The sequence below is a fragment of the Cinclus cinclus genome, chromosome 5 (genome assembly GCF_963662255.1).
Source record: "Cinclus cinclus chromosome 5, bCinCin1.1, whole genome shotgun sequence".
Taxonomy (NCBI): Eukaryota; Metazoa; Chordata; class Aves; order Passeriformes; family Cinclidae; genus Cinclus; species Cinclus cinclus.
The window spans coordinates 36,319,188-36,339,033 of record NC_085050.1 but is presented as its reverse complement, the minus strand read 5'-3'; the positions used below and the strand labels follow the sequence as shown (position 1 = coordinate 36,339,033).

The 19,846-nt window shown below is 38.9% G+C and overlaps 1 protein-coding gene across 2 annotated transcripts in view; it reads left to right on the top strand.

Moving 5' to 3' along the window:
* GALNT7 (polypeptide N-acetylgalactosaminyltransferase 7) overlaps nucleotides 1–19,846 on the top strand; it is a 69,841-nt gene that overhangs the window by 35,999 nt on the left and 13,996 nt on the right. Inside the window, exons 3-6 of one of the 2 annotated variants that reach the window (XM_062493624.1) lie at nucleotides 11,364–11,530; nucleotides 17,314–17,444; nucleotides 17,678–17,757; nucleotides 19,580–19,762. In XM_062493624.1, coding sequence (XP_062349608.1) covers nucleotides 11,364–11,530; nucleotides 17,314–17,444; nucleotides 17,678–17,757; nucleotides 19,580–19,762 — 561 coding nt within the window. The remainder of the gene's footprint in view (nucleotides 1–11,363; nucleotides 11,531–17,313; nucleotides 17,445–17,677; nucleotides 17,758–19,579; nucleotides 19,763–19,846) is intronic. The other variant, XM_062493623.1, reaches the window with a different exon arrangement.

The following is a 19,846-nucleotide window of genomic DNA, read 5'->3' as shown; positions in this document are numbered from 1 at the left end:
CTTTGCTGCTCTGTGATATGGGGATATCAGAGATGGCTCCATGAAGTTGCTATATAAATGTTTCATGTTCCATCCTTATTATTCCTGCTATTTTATTTCCCATTTCATTAACTCTGAGATGAAATTCTGAAAGACCTATCCACATTCAACTCCAAGATGTTTTTAACTTTTTTTTTTTTTTTCCAGTGGTAATGCAGAGTTTAGGATCTGTTACTGACTATAGGCACTGAGTGGTCTAACACTCCATATACAATCATTTGCACTCAGCTCTCCTGCTGGCTCATTTCCTTGATAGTGTTCTTGAATTATTCTGCAACTGTTTATAGTCATTTTAATTGCAATTACCAAGAACTTTCCTATTGCTCAGGAATGACCTGGAAGAGGAGGTGGACTGCTTAGCTCCCAGCACAGTCATTTATGCTGCCAAAGTCGCAAACTTCCTTACAATTTGGAATGAATAGACTTTAGCAGTTATTAGTCTAAAATATCTGCCATATTTTGATGAACTGTTCCTGTAAAGAAAGCAGAGAACCTCATCAAATGCTTTGGAAATTCAGTTATTGTATTAATAACCTCACTCATGTCCACATAATTTTTGATTTCTTCAAGACATGACAATAATTTTCCATGGCATGACTTGATTTCTACAAAAGGTGTGTCTATGGTTACTAATTTTGTTATTTATGACTAGTTTCTATTCAACACAAAAGTCAGACTTAGTGATCTGCAATTCTTTAGAACCCCAGAACTCTTTGATAAAAATTGGTGTTGTGCGTTCCTCTATTTGATAACAAGACTGGAGTCAGCAGCACACTACAATCTTTTGTCAATTCATGTTGCATTGTTTAGGAAATACTGGGTTTATTTTTAAAAAAGGCAATGAAGCTATTCATGGCAGAAAATTCCAGTAGAAGCTATCATGCAGATTATCTGAAGATAGGACTATTTAGTCAGAAGTATCACTGTGTACTTGGCCTTTTTATTCTGTTCTCAGGGTATCTGGCATTGGGCACTGCTAAGAGTTCTGCAGAAATACTTAATTTAGCTTTCCTGCTTCTGAAGTGATCTCTTTTCATTTTGATCATGTGTCAGCCCAACAGACTTTCTGGCAGGTGTCCTACTTCTGGTGTTTGAAAAAATATTTCAGTAGCAGCTTTCATACTTTAGCAAGCTATTTCTCAGACTTGGGGTTTGGGAGTTTTGGGGTTTTTTTTCCTCTATCTTATTACTTACATGCACTTAGCTTCAATTAATGCTCATTTTTGTTTCCCTTGTGTCTTGGTTTGAAAGACAGGTGTTTGCTAAGAAAGGCAGGAGCCTTTCTTTGAAATGGAGAATGTAAACCCCCTCCCTCCAAATTATTATAATTTTGAAATTAAGGGGCTTTCAGGCAAAGTTATGGGAATAGGAATAGTAGTTCTTTACTAGGAAAATTCAAATAGAAACAGTATTACAAAGAATAAACCCAAAACAGTGGCAGAGTCAAAATACAACCTGACACCTGTCAGTCAGGGTGTTGGTCTCAGTCCCATTAAATGGTGGCTGCAGTCCTCCTGCAGTGACAACGTGGTTCTGTTGAAGCAGTGGTCCTGTACAAGGGTGCAAGTTTCCTCTGAAGGTCCAGTGATGATGTGGGAAGGTCTGGTTTTCCTCTGGAATCCAGTGGAAAAAAGGCTGTTTTGGTGTTCCAAATCTCAGTTTTTATCTAGGTAGGAAAGGCTTGGTTCCTCCCCCTGGCTGGAGCATCTCCCAGTGGGATGATGTAATTTTATCAGTCATGCAGTGGGACTCAGTAGCCCATTAACAGAAGATATCTTCCTGGAGGAAGGATGGGTTGTGGAAAAGATAAAGATGACTGCCCCACCATGTTCCAACAGATGGTGATAGAATACATACTTTTGGTCACATCCTGTATTGCAGCCTAAGACACCTTGTTTGGACACCACCCTGTGCATTTAGAGAATATATATCTTACTGCTAACGGCATCTGGTTTTTAATCATGCTGTCTTTCCCTTCTTCACAGTTCCCCTTTTCAAAAGAAGGTGTCTCCTGCCTGTGCCTTCTGTCCTGTCAGGTGCTCTCATTCTTCCATACATGCCATGATTCTTCTATGCAGAGGTGCTGTCTGAGTGTTTCTTGGACATCCAATACTTCTGTGTGGTTCTACTGATGGCTTCCCATTGACCTTACGCTAAACAATCCCTGGCACAATTAAACTTCAGTAAACTGGCTCTGAGTTATTCTAGCAGGAGGCAGTCCTTCATGGACTCTAGTTAATCAGTTCCAAAACTTTCACTCAGTGTTAATGAATTCAAGGTCATTGTTTCTTGGATCCTGTTTCTTGAAGGTGGACTGGAGTTTGTTTTAGGCAGTCCTCAAGAACCACTGTCAAGCACCAAGACCTTGTAAATATGGTGGAGCATGTTCTCAGAATGACATCACAAACTTCTTCAGTGCCCTCTGGTGCCATCCACCCACTTCCATGGACTTTTGCTGTGTGTATCCCATTTGCTGTGAGATGTCAAGGGAAGAGTTCCCTGACTCACCCTTTGTGATAGATATTTTTTTTCTTCTGCAGGCTGCCCCTAGACTCAGGGACTTGGGAGGTGTGACAGCAAACCTTGTGAGTAAGCAGTCGAGAAAACCATATGTTGAGTGTTTTGGTCTTTTATGTGTCCTTTGACACAAAATTTCATCTCTTATATCAGTAAACTCATGTTTTCTGTAGTCTTTCTTTAGCCTACAAGTTCTTCTTATTGCCCTTTCCATCTTACAGATTTCAACTCTACAAAGCTTTGCCTTTAATGCTCTCTTCATGGGCTCAGGCAATATTTCTGTTCTCCTTCTAGGTAGCTAGTCCATGCCTCTACCTTTCCTATTCTACCTTCTGGACTTCTTGGTGCAGCCTGGTGGATTTTCTGCCATGCCTGTTTGACTTAATGCATGTGGGAGTGGGTGGTTCCTGTGTTTTGGGGAGACTGTCCTCAAAGATGCCATTCCTGGGCCCTTTTTGCCAAAGTTGTAGCGCTCAAAATCATGAACTTCTCATGACAGATGTAAGGAGACATGTAAATAATGCATGGAAGAGTCAAAAAGGGAGAGAAAGCTGCCTGATGGACAAAACCATTAGTGACCACAGATGTAGAGCTCTGAGAAGAGGCTGTTCAATGTATGGCTCACAGGAGCTACACCTGTTTACTCAAGATCAAAGCAAGTGCAAGATGTTCCAGGGAATCTGTATTCAGTATTCCTAAAAAATACTTATCTATGATGCATTAGTTGCAGTAGCCTCTTTTTATACTTTTACCTCAAAAGCACTAAGAGTCAATATAGGTTTTCTCTTTGAAGTCCAGTTTCACAATAGAACACTCCAGTTACACCTGCCATTTTCGTTCCTGTATCTTGCTTAGTTTGAGACATGCTTATTGCACTTCTGAAGTCAAGAAGCATTCACTTGCAGTATATTTTAAATTATGCACTGTGAAACTCCCTGTTTCTCCTATTAACAAACTGGCACTACTGTAGAGCCCTTAAGCCAAGGATGTTCGTAGTGTTGATCAGATTTCATGCCAAGGTAATTAACTGTGTTGGCTGAAAGAAAGGATTAGAGCTCAACATGCTTTGCTCAGGCTTGATGTGTTGTTATCCAACCCATGGAAGACATGCTTACAAATTATTCTTACTGACCCAGAAGGTTTTAGTCTTATGACTAAAGCTAGATATTTTTTTGACAGCTTCTTTTGACAAGTTTTGAAGGAATGTTATCCAGAATAGTTTGACTGGGAAAGGAAGCATCACTAATGTTTATGGCATGAGACAAATTAAACTCTTGCTGGATTTGTTTTTCAGTATGACAATAAATAGCTGATGTCTACTCATCAGAGTGAGCCAGAATTTCAGCTGCATCACCCACACACATCTGTTAGTATGATTGCGGCAAAATAAATATTTTTAAGTGTTTTTTCCTTCTGTGGATTATCCAGTTTGAGTTTTCCTTCATAAGAACGTTATTGCTATTACAGGGCATAGCCCCTGGGCCATATAAATTTGTACTTGAATCATTGGATCTGTTGCCACAGGTCACCTTTGACTTCAAACAGAGCAACTTTTTTTGCTGAAAAACCTGAAAAGGTAACTCTTCCTTGCTTGAGTACAATGTTGTGTGCATACAGAAGTGTATTTTTGGACAACTGTTTTTGCAGCTCATTTTATAGAACAAAAAGGAATGAGAATTGACTTGTTTTTAAAAATTGCACATGTAGTTTTGAAGGGTGCTCATTTTTTCAATTACTTTTAGTACAAAAAAAGGCGGCTTCTAACTTGACTAAGAATATATACATGCAGAACTGTGTGATAGTAAGGCAGAGCTGTTAGTAAAGATATTTTTCCTATCATAGTTGGTTAGTACCAGCTTGGACCCTTTTTTATGGTCCAAATGCTATTAAAAATATTGAATTGTACAGAAAATTGTTAGTGCTAGACCGGAGTAAAAAAATACCAAAATCTTTAGCTTTAACTAATTACTCAGGGTATGAAATAAGGCAGATGACTCTTGGCTCCTCATTAGAAATGGACAGTCTTATTACTCTGGGCAAATAACATGAATTTAATATGTTCTCTTACGGTAAGTAATTACTTGTCCAGTCAATCTTGTTGTAGCTAAGAAGACTGAATACAAAGGCTCTAGAGTGGAGCCTGCTTTCTTCAGGAATGTGATTAGTTCCTTAATTATAGCACTTCACAAATTACATATTTGATACTGTTACAAGAAAAAGGATTTCAGTAATTACTTCTGGTATCTATATCATTGGAAACAAAACATTAGGGACTTGGTTTCATTTCACTTGTTACCTTGGGAAAATCTCTTATTCCAAAGCCACAAAATACACTGGAACTGTTCTGGTTCTATAATGTGCACATAAATTTTTGTACATCTCAGTGAGAGCTGGAGTTGAGAACCAGGTGAATTATAGTGGTCACACTAAATCAGGAAGGCTAGATTTCCACTGCAGATTATCAGCTGCCTGACTGCTGGCAAGACTCCTGGAGGGAAAAAAAAAAAGGTGTTTAAATTGTAATTAAGCATGTATTGTGAGAGCATCTCATGTGGTCAGGAAAGATATAAATTCCAGGCATTCACCTTAAAGCAAACCCCAGCATTTTCTGTTAACATTTCAGGTCCCAGTAATGAAAACTACAGAGAAAATGGACCCTTTGTCTCTTTAGTGTTGGCTCCTAGAGTTGCAAATGTTAAGTTTTGAGGGAGAAATAATTCACCTGAAGAGTACAAAGAGGTTGACAGAGGCACCAGGTGTGTTATCTGTAGTTGGATGTACTTACCTCTCTGTGTGTGCATCTGAAATGAGGTGACCAAGGTCTGAACATGACCTCTTACTCAACAAAAACATATATATAGAGCAGCACCTGGAGTATATTTATGTTCTGACTTAAACCTTGACTTCATTGGAAGGGCAGAGAAGAGTGTGAGCAATTTCCTGTAGCTGTTCATGTGTAACCCTCCAGGTGCCAACTTGCAGCCTTGAAATTCTGGGGCACATGGAGGAATCATTTATCAAATGAGTCGTAATCTGAATGTGAAACTAAAAAATGAAATGCGCTTCTTATGCTCTGTCTTGTTCCTATTAACCAGACTGTACTGTGCGAGAGCGTTCAAATAAATGTGCATGATAACAAGTTAAAATGCAGTCCAGATGAGCATGGGTAGGAACTTCAAGGTTCAATATCTGATGAGCAAGGCAAGGTGGAAATACAGTATTTCTGTGGGACTGAGATCACTGCCTCAAGTTTCTTTCTAGTCATTTATTACATTAGGCAAAGCCTGTAAAAATTTGATAAATCCAAAATGAGGCACAGCCTCCCTGCGATACCCATGGTGTGTTACTGGACTGCAGAGGGCCTCAAGAGCTGTGAGGTCTTGTCCTCTTCCCTTTGAACCAAAACAGGAGTGCAGAGGGCTTTTGCTCCATCTCCCTGTATGGGAGTTTCCCCTTCCCTAAGGAAAAGATTTTGTTTTAGCCTTCTGGGTACCCCAGCTTTCCTGCTCTGCGGTGTTTATTGCATCAAATTTTTCAGTGTTGGATAAGTGATAGTATGGGCAAGAATCTTGTGGTTAGAAAAATTGCAAAGGTTATTCCTTTCATTCTCTTGTTATCTCTAATGTTGGGTTTCTATGCAAACCTTACCCTGGATTTGGATCATGATGCTTTCAGAGGTACAGTAGATAGAGCTTTTGCTTCCAAGGGCACTAATAATAAAACGTAGTCATATAGCCCTGCAAGTTACTTCAGGAATGGAAATGGGCAAAGCTTGTAGCTATTTTTAAAATAGCAAATGCTGTTTCAGTGTAGGTTTAAGCTGTTTGGTAGTGTGTAATAGAGGTTTTGCTGTTGTCTGCTGAATGGAAAAAAATTATTCAGCTGATGAATCTGTCCTTCTTGGGTTGTCTGTTTATTTATCTTCCAGAACCCCTGTTTTGTAAGTCCACTACTATAATCTCATTTTGATGTTGCTGGTGCACAAAAGTGCCCTGCAAGACTTCACAGGTAACAATTCCAGTATTAGCATTAGATTTACCTAACTGTATCCTAACAAAGAAATGCTCATTTCTGTGGTCTGTTTCTGTCTATTCTGTCAATCCTAGACTTAGGCAATGGTCTCTCTGACTTGCAGGTGTTAAGCAGCCAGTCTCAGCTGTGACCTTGGTGATGTCAACCATACAGATGAGCAAACAGTTGAAGGTGTTTTGTGAAAAAAAAATTCCCATCCATCTTCCTAGGGGTTAAATTCAGTTCACTGCAGTAGTCATAATAAATTGGTGATCTAAAATAACAAGGAGCCCTGAATTCAGTATTAAAAGTATGTACACAGCATGCTGTTAGCTGGATGCTTGTCTCCTTGTAAGATAAGAACAGGACTTGCTAGAAAAGGAAACTGAAAATGAAAACAGATCTCATTACTTGTTTTTGGGATTTGTTTGTGCTGGACTCTTCCGAAGAGTTGAGAAAAACACATGCACTGTAAAGCAATTATAATAGGTGATAATACAACTATGAATGTCATACCACTTTAAACGTGTAATAGAATCTAAAATACAGTTTAAAATTGTGAACAGTTCTATATTAATGGAGAAGAGAAATTCATTTTTTAATGTTGGTTATGATGATTTCAGGATAAATAATAAATTGAGACCCTCAGCTTTGTACTGATTCAGGTCCCTCATCTTGCAATAGCTAATCAGCTTTTTAGGAGCTTCTTTGGCTACTGGAGTGATTACAGGAATGTGATGGCAGCTGCCTGCCCTCTTGGAGGAATCTGTGCTGGTACATTTTGGGCTTAACACTCAAGTACAGTGCTTTAAAATCCACTGATGTATCCTGATGTACTGATGTGTCCTTGGTGCAAGGTGCAAATCAGAGAGCTGACATGAGGAAAACAGTACCAGGATGGAGAGTTATGATACACGGCCATGATACCTCTTCTTCTGGAGCTTAGGTGCTGATATGCTGGCAAAGCCAGGGCTTCAGCATGACAGGAGAAACACTTCTGTTGGCTAAAGATCTTAAATTGCCCTCTAAGTATCTATCTGATGGGGCTCAACCTTAAATTGGTGTCGAGGTGCTCTCCTTTTTCTGCTGTTGCATATTTGTTGGGCTCCTCTTCCAGGAAAAGCAGATTCCACTTCTGGCTTTTATTAAGCCTGAGGAAATTCGAGTCTATAACTGCATCTTCGGTGATAGCTAACAGGGAGTCTTTATGGCCATCCCAGCCTTGCATCATGTACCCACAGTCATGACTGTGGGGCCCCAGGACATCCTAAGAGCAAGCCAATGAATAGAGTACGGAGCTGTAAGAGCACAAGTTTCTTCCCCAGGCCAAGGAGCTCTCCAGCCCAGATGCTCAGCTTCTTGTGCAGAGGGTCTCCTGTAAAAGCGCTCCTCTCTGCTGTGGTTGGTACACAGCTCTGTGATTGAGGGATAAGGGACCTTGGCGTGGCACAGCCTCCAGCAGAGCTGTTCCCTCCAGGGGTGGAGAGGGAGTAGAGCTAATTCACATCCTAAGTATGCAGGCTAATAGACAGAAAAAACATTACTCACCCTGTTTCTCAGTTAGATCACAACTGTGCCTTCTGAAGGGTTTCATCTTGCCTCAGTGATGAGTCAGTCCTGTTTTTCCCCAGTAGTACCAGTGCTGATTGCAGAATGGAAAGTTTTTATTCATGGACTGATCTGAAGGTGTTGTTTCCTTTCACCCATGGGTTCCCCAAGGAAAGGGAACATAAAGAGAGCAGCTCTCCTATGCAGCACTGCCCAGGGAAGGTGTTGGCAGCCCTTTGTAAATCTGTGCACGCTTGTTAATCTTTCCCCATGCAATAACTCTTTGCAGGGCTCAGGAAAAGTGATGTGAAATGTCTAGAGGCAAGCCTGGCTTAAGGGTAGCTACCTTGACATTCCTGTGTATCTGCTGCAATGTGCCATCCTCTCAGCTCTATCAATAGGAGTTCAAAATACCTTTTTAAAGTGATTTTGTTTACCACTTTGGTGCATAGTGTATTGCCACAGCTGGCCTGCAGGCTGCACGTGAGAGAGCACTGTACTGGTATGTGGGCAGGGGGTGAAGCACCCAGGGGATGAAGCTAGAGGTTGAAACATTTAAATCCTCTTTGTCACAGACCCTTCTGTGCTTTGAATCTGCTTATGCTAGTTTTTAATAGCTTGCAGCTTTTGCCTAAACATTCATATCTACTTTACCCTCTCTTAAAAATGTAGAGCGTTCCTGGAAATTCAGGCATATTTTTTGGTGCCTAAAATCTACAGGGAAACCCATACTGTAAAATTCAGCTTCAAACACATGGAAAGTGCATTTATCTTTTCTTGGTATGTGGTTTGCCAACCACTGGATGTCACTGCTGCTCCACTGAGGAAAGGCTCCACTGAGGAAAGCTTTCCCTTCTTCCTTCCCTGTAGATGTGAAGGAAATGAGAGCTGAGGCTACTGGCTTTTGTCGCTCAAATACCTGAGCAACATTCACATTTATTGGGAAAAAAACAAACTGCCACAGAGATTAAAACTTTTATTAATTGCACATATCTAAAACAACAACTGTACTTCAAACCTCTAATTCTCGATTCAAGATGAGAAAGAAGTCTGTGCTCAGAAGTTACTGCAGTCTATCAGAGTTTATGGGCTTGATGTGTCAGTCTGTGGGCTGTCTAATAAGTGGAATAAAGTGTCTGGAAAAAGCTGGAAGCATGATCTTACTAGAGATATAAAAATGGTGGTACACTGATTGCAAATAGCGCATTTAGCAACACCCAATTTGAGGAGATTTAAGTTGGCTATGTAGCAAAAAGCCTGTCTAGACTTCTGGGTTTATGTTTCAAAAATGTATTAAATATAGATCAAAAAATGCTTATAAATTGTTCGTAGATGTATTGTTCAGTTCAGGCTTTTGTAATAGGTTTGACTTTTTAAAATTATGCAAAGTGACTTACTGTCCTTCATTCTTTTGCTCTTCACCATTTTGTTCCTAAACATGACTAACCTATACTGCAGGAAGTGGGAGATATAAGTGACCAAAAGATTTGTGGTCTTTTTTCAAGATTTTCTTTGTTTTTGCCCTTGAAGGCAGTCTGAAACATTGTAGCTGTCCCTCTCTTTTATTCAGAAATAAGCAAAAAAAGTTTCCTAGCTAAGGAGCACAGTGCAAGCTGCATCAGCTCTCGCCTTCTCCTTTGAGACAAAAGGTGCTGTTCTGCTGCCTTGTACACAGAGCTCTTGAATGGCATTCAACTGCTATGCTGTTTTTGTTGAAAGTATAACACACTTTTTTCCACATTTAACATAACCATATCACCAAAATTAGTACTGGGAATATATGGGTGAGGCAACACCATTCTGTTATAAGTCTGTTATTAAACATATTAAATCTTCCTTCTACACAGCCTACTTAACACACCTAGGTAGGGTATCCATTTTATCTCTGCAGATGGCTAACTACGTTGTTGACAGCTTAAATGCTTGTGCTATAATGGAAGTGCTGCAATCTGTAATCAGTTGGAATCTTTGAGAAGGACCTGTGGAAGGAAGGCATCCATGGCCTGAACCTTTTAAACAGCCAGTCTAGCATTTTTTTTATTGGTAGATATGATTAGATGCAGCTAATTCAGGCATAAAAACTGTTGAGCTGAGGAATTTTAGTCAGTAGATTTGTACGTTTCAAGATTATGCTGTTTCAGAGGTTGCCTACAACAGGCCTAAGAAACTATGCCTTATTAGATAAAATTTTGTTATAGTCTGGTTTGATTCTGTTATTTTCTTCTCCCATGGGAACAAAATTAATGGTGTATTTCTAGCAATGTCTTTGATTTTCCATTAAGTGAGAAATGCATATTGATGCATTGAGAAGTGAGATGCATCCTTCACTAGAGAAACTCTTTAAGTACCTGTGGATCTGTTAGGCAAGTTCTTTCCATGTTTAACTGAATGTAGTTTCAGAAACTCCAGTAATCTGATGATTAAGGTAATTCTTTTCAAAAGCAGCAATGTTTATGTGCACTTAAGCTTGTTGTATAGAGAACTATAACAAGGGAAGTTTGTGCATCTATATATTTAGAAGTTTTTATTTGTCACTAATAATTTCTTAATATGATAGCTGTCTTTGAAAAGTCAGAATCTCTCTAGTAGAGACTTTATTTGCTGAAAGATGAAAAAGGGAAGGATTTCTCCCATTAAAATCAAAAATGCTATGTCTCTGTGTTCGGTCATAGGAGCTATATTATTATAGTTGGAAAAGGGGATCAGGTGGGGAAACTTCAGTCAAGGAAATACTTGGACTGGTTGTAGGGAGACTGTGAGTAGTCTCACTTAGGGATGCAGTTGGGGAAATGGACATTACAATTGCAAATTAAATGTGATTTAGAGGTATTGTAAAGTGTGGAAGGTATTGGAAGTATTCACATTGCTTGTTTCTAAATCATCTCTAACTGCTCAGAGACCTGAGTCATCTGCACTACTTTTGTTTGGTTTTTTAGCTCTCTCTTTTCTTTTATTTCTTTTTTTTCTCCATGTGCCATGTCTTTCAAGGAAGGAGCCGATTGAAATTGGACCAGGTCTGGAACTTGTGCTTTGACAGTCTGCTTTTCTTTTTATTTTTATTTGTATCTGTTTCTGTGATGCATTTAAGCTGTATTACCTTCTATATCCTGTCTCTCTTAAATCTGGAGGGTAGCTGTCAGCATAGACTTCATTTGCACAAGGATGCTGTTAACAAGAACAGCTTGTTACAGAACAAGCAGTTCTGTAAATCACAGTGTGAAAACTAATAAAATCAACTCTTTTTACAGATGCAAATACTGGCATTATGATGATAACCTGCTCACCTCCAGCGTTGTCATAGTCTTCCATAATGAGGGATGGTCCACACTCATGAGGACAGTCCACAGTGTCATCAAGAGAACACCAAGAAAATACTTGGCAGAAATCGTTCTGATTGATGATTTTAGCAACAAAGGTACAATTGTATTATTAACGCACTCCTTGTAGAAAAGGAAATTTTTTTATTTTCCTGAAACAGTTTTCTTTTGATTTATTATCTGCCATGGTTTGAGTTGACTGTGGGGAAAAATATTGCTCCTTCACAGTCCTTTGAGTTCTCTACCACAGTTTTTGGGTAATATGTAGAAGAAAGTTGGGATAGCTAGTATCTCTCTCAGCTCTGGTAAGAACAAGTAGTTTGAAGAGTATCAAAGGGGTTAGGAGTAACCCCTGTTAGGAGGTTACTACAGCCTCTTAGGAGTAACAAGCTTCCTTTATTGCATGTAAGAATACAAATGTCTCTTTTTTTAACTATAATAAAAATCTTCCTAGGCTATGAAATTATTCTGATTAGTTTTCAATATCGTTTTCATTTCTAACATCCTTTTTTAATTAAACACCACACTAAGCTGCTTATTGTTTCTTACTGTGTGGGGAAGCTTTTAAGAATTTAAATATGTTTTAATTTCTGCTTTTTTCGAGTCCTGCATACCAACATAAGTCCAGAGATTTTCTTCTTCCTTTGTAATTTACATTCTGATCTTGGTTTATAGTCAGGATGCATGTACTTGTACTTGTCTTATAAATGTAATCATACACTGGTTTGGTTTTTTTCCTTTCATGGTGGTATTGTCAGTGTTAATGCAATACAAGGCTGAATACCAAGAGGAGCTGAACGTGGTCTCCTAGAGATAAAAGTTGATTGAAACAGAGGAAAACAGACTGATTTTAAACTTTAAACAAATTTCAAAATAGTGCATCAAAGCTGCATGTTCTGTAAGATTGTGTTGCAGCATGGTTCTTGAATAGCTGTTGACAGAGAAAAAGAGTAGACACATAAATAAAAACATAATTTTGACTGTGTGAAATTACAGTCTGTTCTAGACAGTGTTGATGATGCCTTTGAGCAAAGGCAAGTTTGGTGAGTGGCTCAGCATACCCTCATCTTTGTTTCCCTAACAGCTGAATTGTGTAGTGTCACAGAAAACAGATGACTGTTCTGAAATTCTCCTTTATATTAAGTGATCTGGGCTTCTCCCAGCTCCAGTTTTATGGTAGTTGCTTTCTGTGGGTGTATTCACTTCAAATTTTAAAAAGTAACTAATCACATAGTTGAGGTAGCCTTTCTTGAGTATAAGCCAGTATTATATTAAAAATAGTTGTGGTGTTATTTTTTGCGTCATACCTGTAGATAGGTAGGTATCATTTTCTGTTTGGTGTTACAGGAGAGGGTAAGTTACCTGTACTATAAACTTGACTTAATAAAGATACTGAATGCTAAATTATAGTCTTCTGTATCCTTTAACAGCTGTTGAGAATTTGGCTTAGACATACACACATGCCATAAACAAAAAAAATATCTTGTCTCCTAAGGGATACAATTTTAATACTTCAGTCAGCAGACATATGCTGTGTTTTTGCTTTTCAGCTATGATCATAGCTTTCCTTCAGAGCTGTTCAAAGACTGACTTAGGTGTATAAAGTAACTGTGACACTGATTGTGTCTAGAATACTGACCAGACTTTTTACTAATGATAGGTCTCAATACTTGGGTTTCACATGACTTGTAGCTGACTCTGTGCCATATATATGTAGTTCATGGAATGAGTTTGTCTGGTATTCCAACTTGTACTATTTTTCCAATATATGACATTTGTTAAACAAAAGCAGTATTTTTAAAGGGTTTTTTTAATGCAGAACTTTTTTTTTGCTTTCTGCTCATAAATGAATGGTTAGCAGACACAGCTAGCCTGAGATCTAGCAGATCCTTGGCTCTATATTTCTGACACTTCAATTTCCCAGATAGCATTCTTAAATTAAGAAAAATTCAATAAAAAAGATCGAGGTGCAGTTTTCTCAGGTATGGCTGACTGGTAAGACAAGCATGGACTGGAATTACTCTAAACACCTTGTTGCAATTGCACTAGTTCACTATAATAATTCTTCAAATTGCTTCAGGCTATTATTTGGTAAATACAATTAACTTAATTTCATTAATTCAAATTATGTTCTAGATGAAAAATGGCCAATAGAGTAGAATCTTGCTCGACTTCTTTCTCCCTAGAGAGAGGGATGAACTAGTATGGGCTGCAAAGTGTGCCAAGCTGCCTAAAGAGCTCTCCAGTTGCTACAAGAGCTGCAAAATACAATCACTCTTAATCACAGCAGAGCTGCTGGTAGTTTTTTGCTTTTTCAGCCTGAAGAAAAGTCATACTGACAGCTGATATACAGGACTTTCTTCTTCCCCACCTGCTTTCAGGCTGCACACTTGATGTCTGCCTTTCCACCCAGCAGTCCATCTTCTGCTCTTGGAGCATGATGCTGAGTGACACGTGCTGGACTGGGTAGATGTTTGCTCGTGCTCAGTGTGACTGTCCTTATTTCTTAGATGCCACCCTCTCAAGTGATACGAAATTAGCACAGCAGTGGCAAACACTTCAAAGCGCTGGCTCCTAAAAACTTACAAGAAATCTTCTTTTATCAGAAGGGAGTTTTGCTGCATAGAAGCTTATATATGTTATGTCTTACAGGGAGGAACAGTTGCAATGCTTGGAAAATATCTTTTTATTATAATTCTTAGTATAAAGTCGGTTGGGAGCAGTACTTTTGCTGAATGACACTCTTTCCTTAATCTCTCTGGCAAACAGCAGGCTTTTACTGTGGAGAACTGTGCAGAGATATGTGCTGAATTCTAGTCTGGCAATTTTTTTGTCAGAACACAAAGAGAACAGTAACAAGAAGATTGCCAAGCTAATTGAATGATTCTATCTCCATTTTCTATGGAGACCTCTGTATTAATTCACATTAGAGTCCAAAAAATGTTGCAGCAATTTCTACCACAGTGTCAATGAGGCCAGGCTGTTACACATGGGGTTTTTTCCCCCCAGTTTTTCTTCTGTTCTCAATAGAAGCAGTTTATTCTTCTGTGAATGCTAGCTGCATGAAGGAAACAGCTGTTCTGGAAGGGCAATGAGAATTCATAAAACTGTATTTTCTAAAGCTTCCTACAATTACAGTTGTGTGTTTAGGTCTCCAGCACTTGCTATGTATTTGGGCACCAGCTTGCTTGTTTTTTGAAGCATTCAGAAGTTCTAGAACTGCTTTTGTAGGCCGTGCACCTGTAAAGGGTGGCTGTGGGGTAAAAAATACCAGTGTTCCTAGTAGCATTTAAAGGTTTTGTCTACCTTTTATGTTTACTTACATGTTCTTTATTGTTACCTGTATTTCCAGGTGATGCAGCATCCCACGAGATAGCCAAAGGGGAAGTAATGAGCATAGGCAGGCAGCACAGGTTATTTTTATTAACCTGTGTAATGGTGCTTGCCATGGGGAAACAAGCAGTAATCAGTGCCTGTGTTAGAGCTGAGAGCCTCACCTTTGACAGTATTACAGTGCAGGCTACTCGAAGGCAGGAGGCAGCTGCTCTAGGAAGCACTTCTAATACCATCTTTCTAGTTCTCAGACTGCTATCCATGAGTTGAGGGGGGAAAAAAACCTGCTTTCCTCCTCCTCCCCCTCTGTAATCTGCAGTCTCCAAGATCCTTTGGAGAAACCATGTGTTTTTAAAAGACACTGATTCATGCTTTAATCATGCACTTAGACATGAGAGAGGAACTCGAACAGGGGAAGGCCAGATTGGTGATTATAATATTTAGAAAGGTAAAATATACATTTTTGAACAAAAAACAGATTGCTGTAAGACTGTTGAGAGATGTCATAAATACACATTCTAGGTGAACAAAATTCAATGCTGGCCAAACAAGATTTTTGGCTGTAAAAGTATCAGGATTTTTTACACTACTGTCATGCAAGCTTTGTAGTATGTGAAGGAGGGAAAATTCCAGCTTTCCAGTGGGAAATAGCCCTTGCTGCTAACTCTGGCATGGTTTCAGATAATGGACTGCAAAGTCCTGAGACTTGTACTGTAGAAAAGCTTTACACAATCAATATGACAGGTTTTTACAGCTCCCTATGAGCCTTACATAGTTGAACATTTGATAAGTAAAACATTTGGCCTCATTGGCAGGAGAGCTGGAAATAACTTCAGGTTTTAAATCTTTTAAACATTCCTGACAGTCCTTCTGTAACACATACTTGGAACTTGCAGCATAAATAATGGCGTGGTATAAAGATTCTTAATACCACTTCAGTACAACCTCAAAACTCTGTTGATTTTATCCTATAAAAATTTATATCACAGCTATCAAATCTTATATTCTCTATTTATTACAAGGCATATTCTTCTATACAACATATGTGATAAAATTTTTCTTTCCCTAGTTTGACATTTGTGTATCCTTGAAGTTTTCCTAATACACAAGGATTTACAAAAGAAATTTTAAATGTGTGTGGGAAAGGAGAATACATAAAACTTGGTTGAGAAAACTTTTTCCTTTATAAAGGTAGAGAGGAAGGATAATAAGAGTATCAAAAGGTAGTGATTTCAAAAGATTGTTCTTTGGTAGAATTGCTGAATTTTCAGTATTGCAAACTTTGCTTCCAAAGAAACACCATTTCCTTTTCACTTCCGTGTAGCTTCTGTTCAATTTTTTTTTTTAATACTGCTGACAAGAATATAAAACATAGTGAAACATAAGTTGCAGAGGTCTCCAGACTTCATCATTTTCATTCAGGTTGCAGAGAAACATTCCTGCTGAAGTAACCTGATGGCAGGTTGCTGCTGAAAGGGACATCCTCCTGCTTCCACCTCGTTAGATCAGCGCAGACATAGCATCTATCAGCTCCCCGGAGCTGGTGCAAAGCAATCCAGTGCATGGATGCCTCAGCTGTGGATTAGGTGGCTTATTTTGGTTCCTGACTGAGAGGAATTGAAGCTGTAGGCAATTCTTTTGGGCCTTTTGAGTACAAAAATAGATTTTTAACAAGCGCCAATAGCTAAATCAGCATAGCCACAAACAGCAGGTGCCTGATCAGCAGCCTTTCTGTCCTTGTGAGTTTTCTCAACAGAATCATCTGGGCAAAAACATAAAACAACATTAGGATCCTTTTCTCAAATTGTGTGGTAGGAATGTGCTTTCCAGAGAAGTTTGGCCAAGACAAAAACAAATCTGCAAATACAAATCTGAAAGCACTGAAGCATAGCTCATCTTGATTCTTCTGTGGTCACTTGTCCCTTTACTGATAGAAGTCCCTTTGGCTAAAGGTTTGTTTTCTCCTCAGTATGACCACTTCTGGCCCACCAATTATTCTCATTAATTTCATTAGAAGATTATCGTAAGACCTCCACAGGAGGGAACAGGCCTAGATGAAGGAGGGCAGTAATTTGGGTATGGTCAGATTCTGCCTCAGGTTTCCAGTTTATTAATAGACTGACAGAAAATTTTGTGAGGCAGAAAGTGAACGAAGGGAAATGCTTAACTGAAAAGTGGTGCCTTCAGCTATACGTGTGACATCATCTGATGAGGAAAGACTGTGTGCTGAAGTGTAGAAACTTCTCTGGCTGCTTGGAGTACAGACAAAAACCCTGAAAGCCACTGTGTGATATGTTAAGGTGACTGTGAGTTGTCCACCCAGCTCCCTGTGGTGTGGCCAACCACTTTTCCTGCCATTTCTTCAGATGTGCCAGACACAAACCTGTGCCAGGAGGTCAGTGGTCTTCATCTCCTCAGTTTTAATGTTTGTGAGTGGTTGAATTAAAGGTTCTTGTAAATGTGTGTAGATATTTTTGGCTTACATTAAGAGTACAAAACTCTTTATTATTAAACTTCACCTATGCTACTTTTCTTTGTTATCTGATAGCACACTTACAAGAGAGGCTGGATGAATATATAAAGCAGTGGAACGGCCTTGTAAAGGTATTTCGAAATGAGAGGAGAGAAGGTTTGATCCAAGCCAGAAGCATTGGAGCCCAGAAGGCTAAACTTGGACAGGTAGGAGCCGGTTCACTCACAAGTCTGTCTTTTTTTCTTTTTTGGGCCAAAAGTTTGTCATGACTTCAATAGACATGTGGAAATTATTGATAATGTTTTAAGAAAATATTAATTTTACTAATTTAATCTTAATTTTCTTGTTTATAATATGAATTTATCTCAATGTAAATAAGCTTATTCAAGTAATGATTTTGTATACAGAAATATAAGTTACTTTTTTTTTTCTTTCAAAGGTTTTGGTTTATCTTGATGCCCATTGTGAGGTGGGAATTAATTGGTATGCACCGCTTATAGCTCCTATATCTAAGGACAGGTAATGTTCTTCTGCTATTTCCAGTGTTTGGCCTTTTAGAAAGTAAAAGTCACAGTAATAATCTTCACTTTTCAAACTACAGTCAGTATGTTTTATATCTATATCAACATTTTGTGTATGATTATTATGTTATCCCCGGGCATAAAAGATAATGGGGAAGGAATATAGTCAGGCAAATTAATCTCCATGTAGTTTACTTTAATATGGATACTGAATATTTTGTCTAGTGTAGATTATATATAACTCTTGTCTTCTACAGTGATTTGAGGAACTAATATAGAAATGTTCCATTCTAGCTGAACCAGCAGCATGATTGAACAAAATAACTAAAAAATCTGTGGCTTTTGGTAGAGAAAAAGTAGCAATAAATGTTTTGATTTAATGGGAGTTTAAAGCCCCCATGATCTCAAGTGTTTATAGCTTCCTCATCTTTGGTCTTGATGTATGGTGTTATTTGTTTCCTCTGAAATGCTTTGGAGCATTGTCTGTAGCAAAGCGAGGCCAGGCTAGAAGCCTGTGTCTGCCACAGCCCCAGGCACTTGCTAGGAGTCTGTGGTGGAAGTGCCTGCCCTGTGAGGGTGGATCTGTGATCTCTGTCAGAGGAGAGAGATCCCCAGGGCTTTCATTTCTTCCAGCTGTTGAAAAGCTGTTGTTACTGTGTGCTACCACACTCTTAGCTTGTGTGGTCAGTGGTATGTGTGTTTAGGAAACCATGTGCATGTTTAAACTCTTTAATCCCATAAAATAGCTGCTTAATCCTAGAAACTATTTGTTAACCTGCTGTGCTACCAGAATCTTTGTGAAGAATTGGGTTCTCTGTGTTTTAAAGGCTGTAACTCAACCAAGACTCTATTTGGGCCAGTATACTCGAGAGAAGATGGAAATGCTTGTGTGTTCCCATTGGTTGTATATTACTGTTTTACACAAGAAAGACTGGTGAGAAGAGGGGGTTTTAGAGGCATCCTCCAGCACTGCCCACAGAGGTGAAGGCTGCAGGAGGACCAGAACTGCTGAGGCACATGGTGCCAGCAGACAGTGCTTGGCAGCCTCCTTCCATGCCCTGGTACTGCTGCTTTTGCCTCAAAGAACAGCATGGTGTTATCATGTTATAATTTCCTCCCAGCCTCTTTTGTCTCTTGGAGCTTCATTTTAAAAGGTGGAAGTGCTCCAGCCTGGGTCACTGGGAAACTCATTTGAAAAATGTGGGGACAAAAACAATATAATGTCTTTTCTTTGGTGAGATAGATCACAATGAGGAGTGTATTGTAAATCAAACAGGAAGAATTCTACTGAAAACTGCTTCTAGGAGAGCACTAGTAATGTTTTTTTTATCCTTAAGCACTTGGTGGATTTTCAGGGCATTTGAATAAGACAGTATAATGAAAATCTGTGTTAGCACTAGTAAAAGCTATGTGTTTATCATACTTGTTGACAGCTAAGGTCTGATATGAATAGAAATCATGGGAAATAATAATATGTGAGAAACCTGGCCCTCTGAGGACTCCTCCATTGCCTCCAGCAGTGCTTTATTAGAGGACCAATATCAAGAAGTGCACATACAAGAAAATGTACTGATAAACCAGTTGATATATTGGCATCTCAGGCCTAACTTTTCTGGTTTTAGAGCATCTTAAAGGAATATAAGAAAAAGACCATCTCTTCTTTCTTCTGATGAGGCTTCATTTTTTTAATAGTATGTTTACAAGTGACTTTTTGTATACACTGCTCTATAAACTTAATTAATGGTGTAAATTTCAGATTAGACAGATTACCCTTCTGAAATTGTATTTTGCTCTTTCTTTCCCTTCTATAAATGTTTCAGAACTACATGTACTGTACCTCTAATAGATTACATAGATGGGAATGATTATTCCATTGAGCCACAACAAGGTGGGGATGAAGATGGTTTTGCCAGAGGGGCCTGGGACTGGAGTTTGCTATGGAAACGAATTCCGTTAAGCCACAAGGAAAAGTCCAAACGAAAACATAAAACTGAGCCTTATCGGTAAAGAGAGCTGTTTACATACTGTGAATCATAAGGAATGATTGTCTAAACCCTGTCGTTTTTCCCTCCACCCCTCTCTCCCCA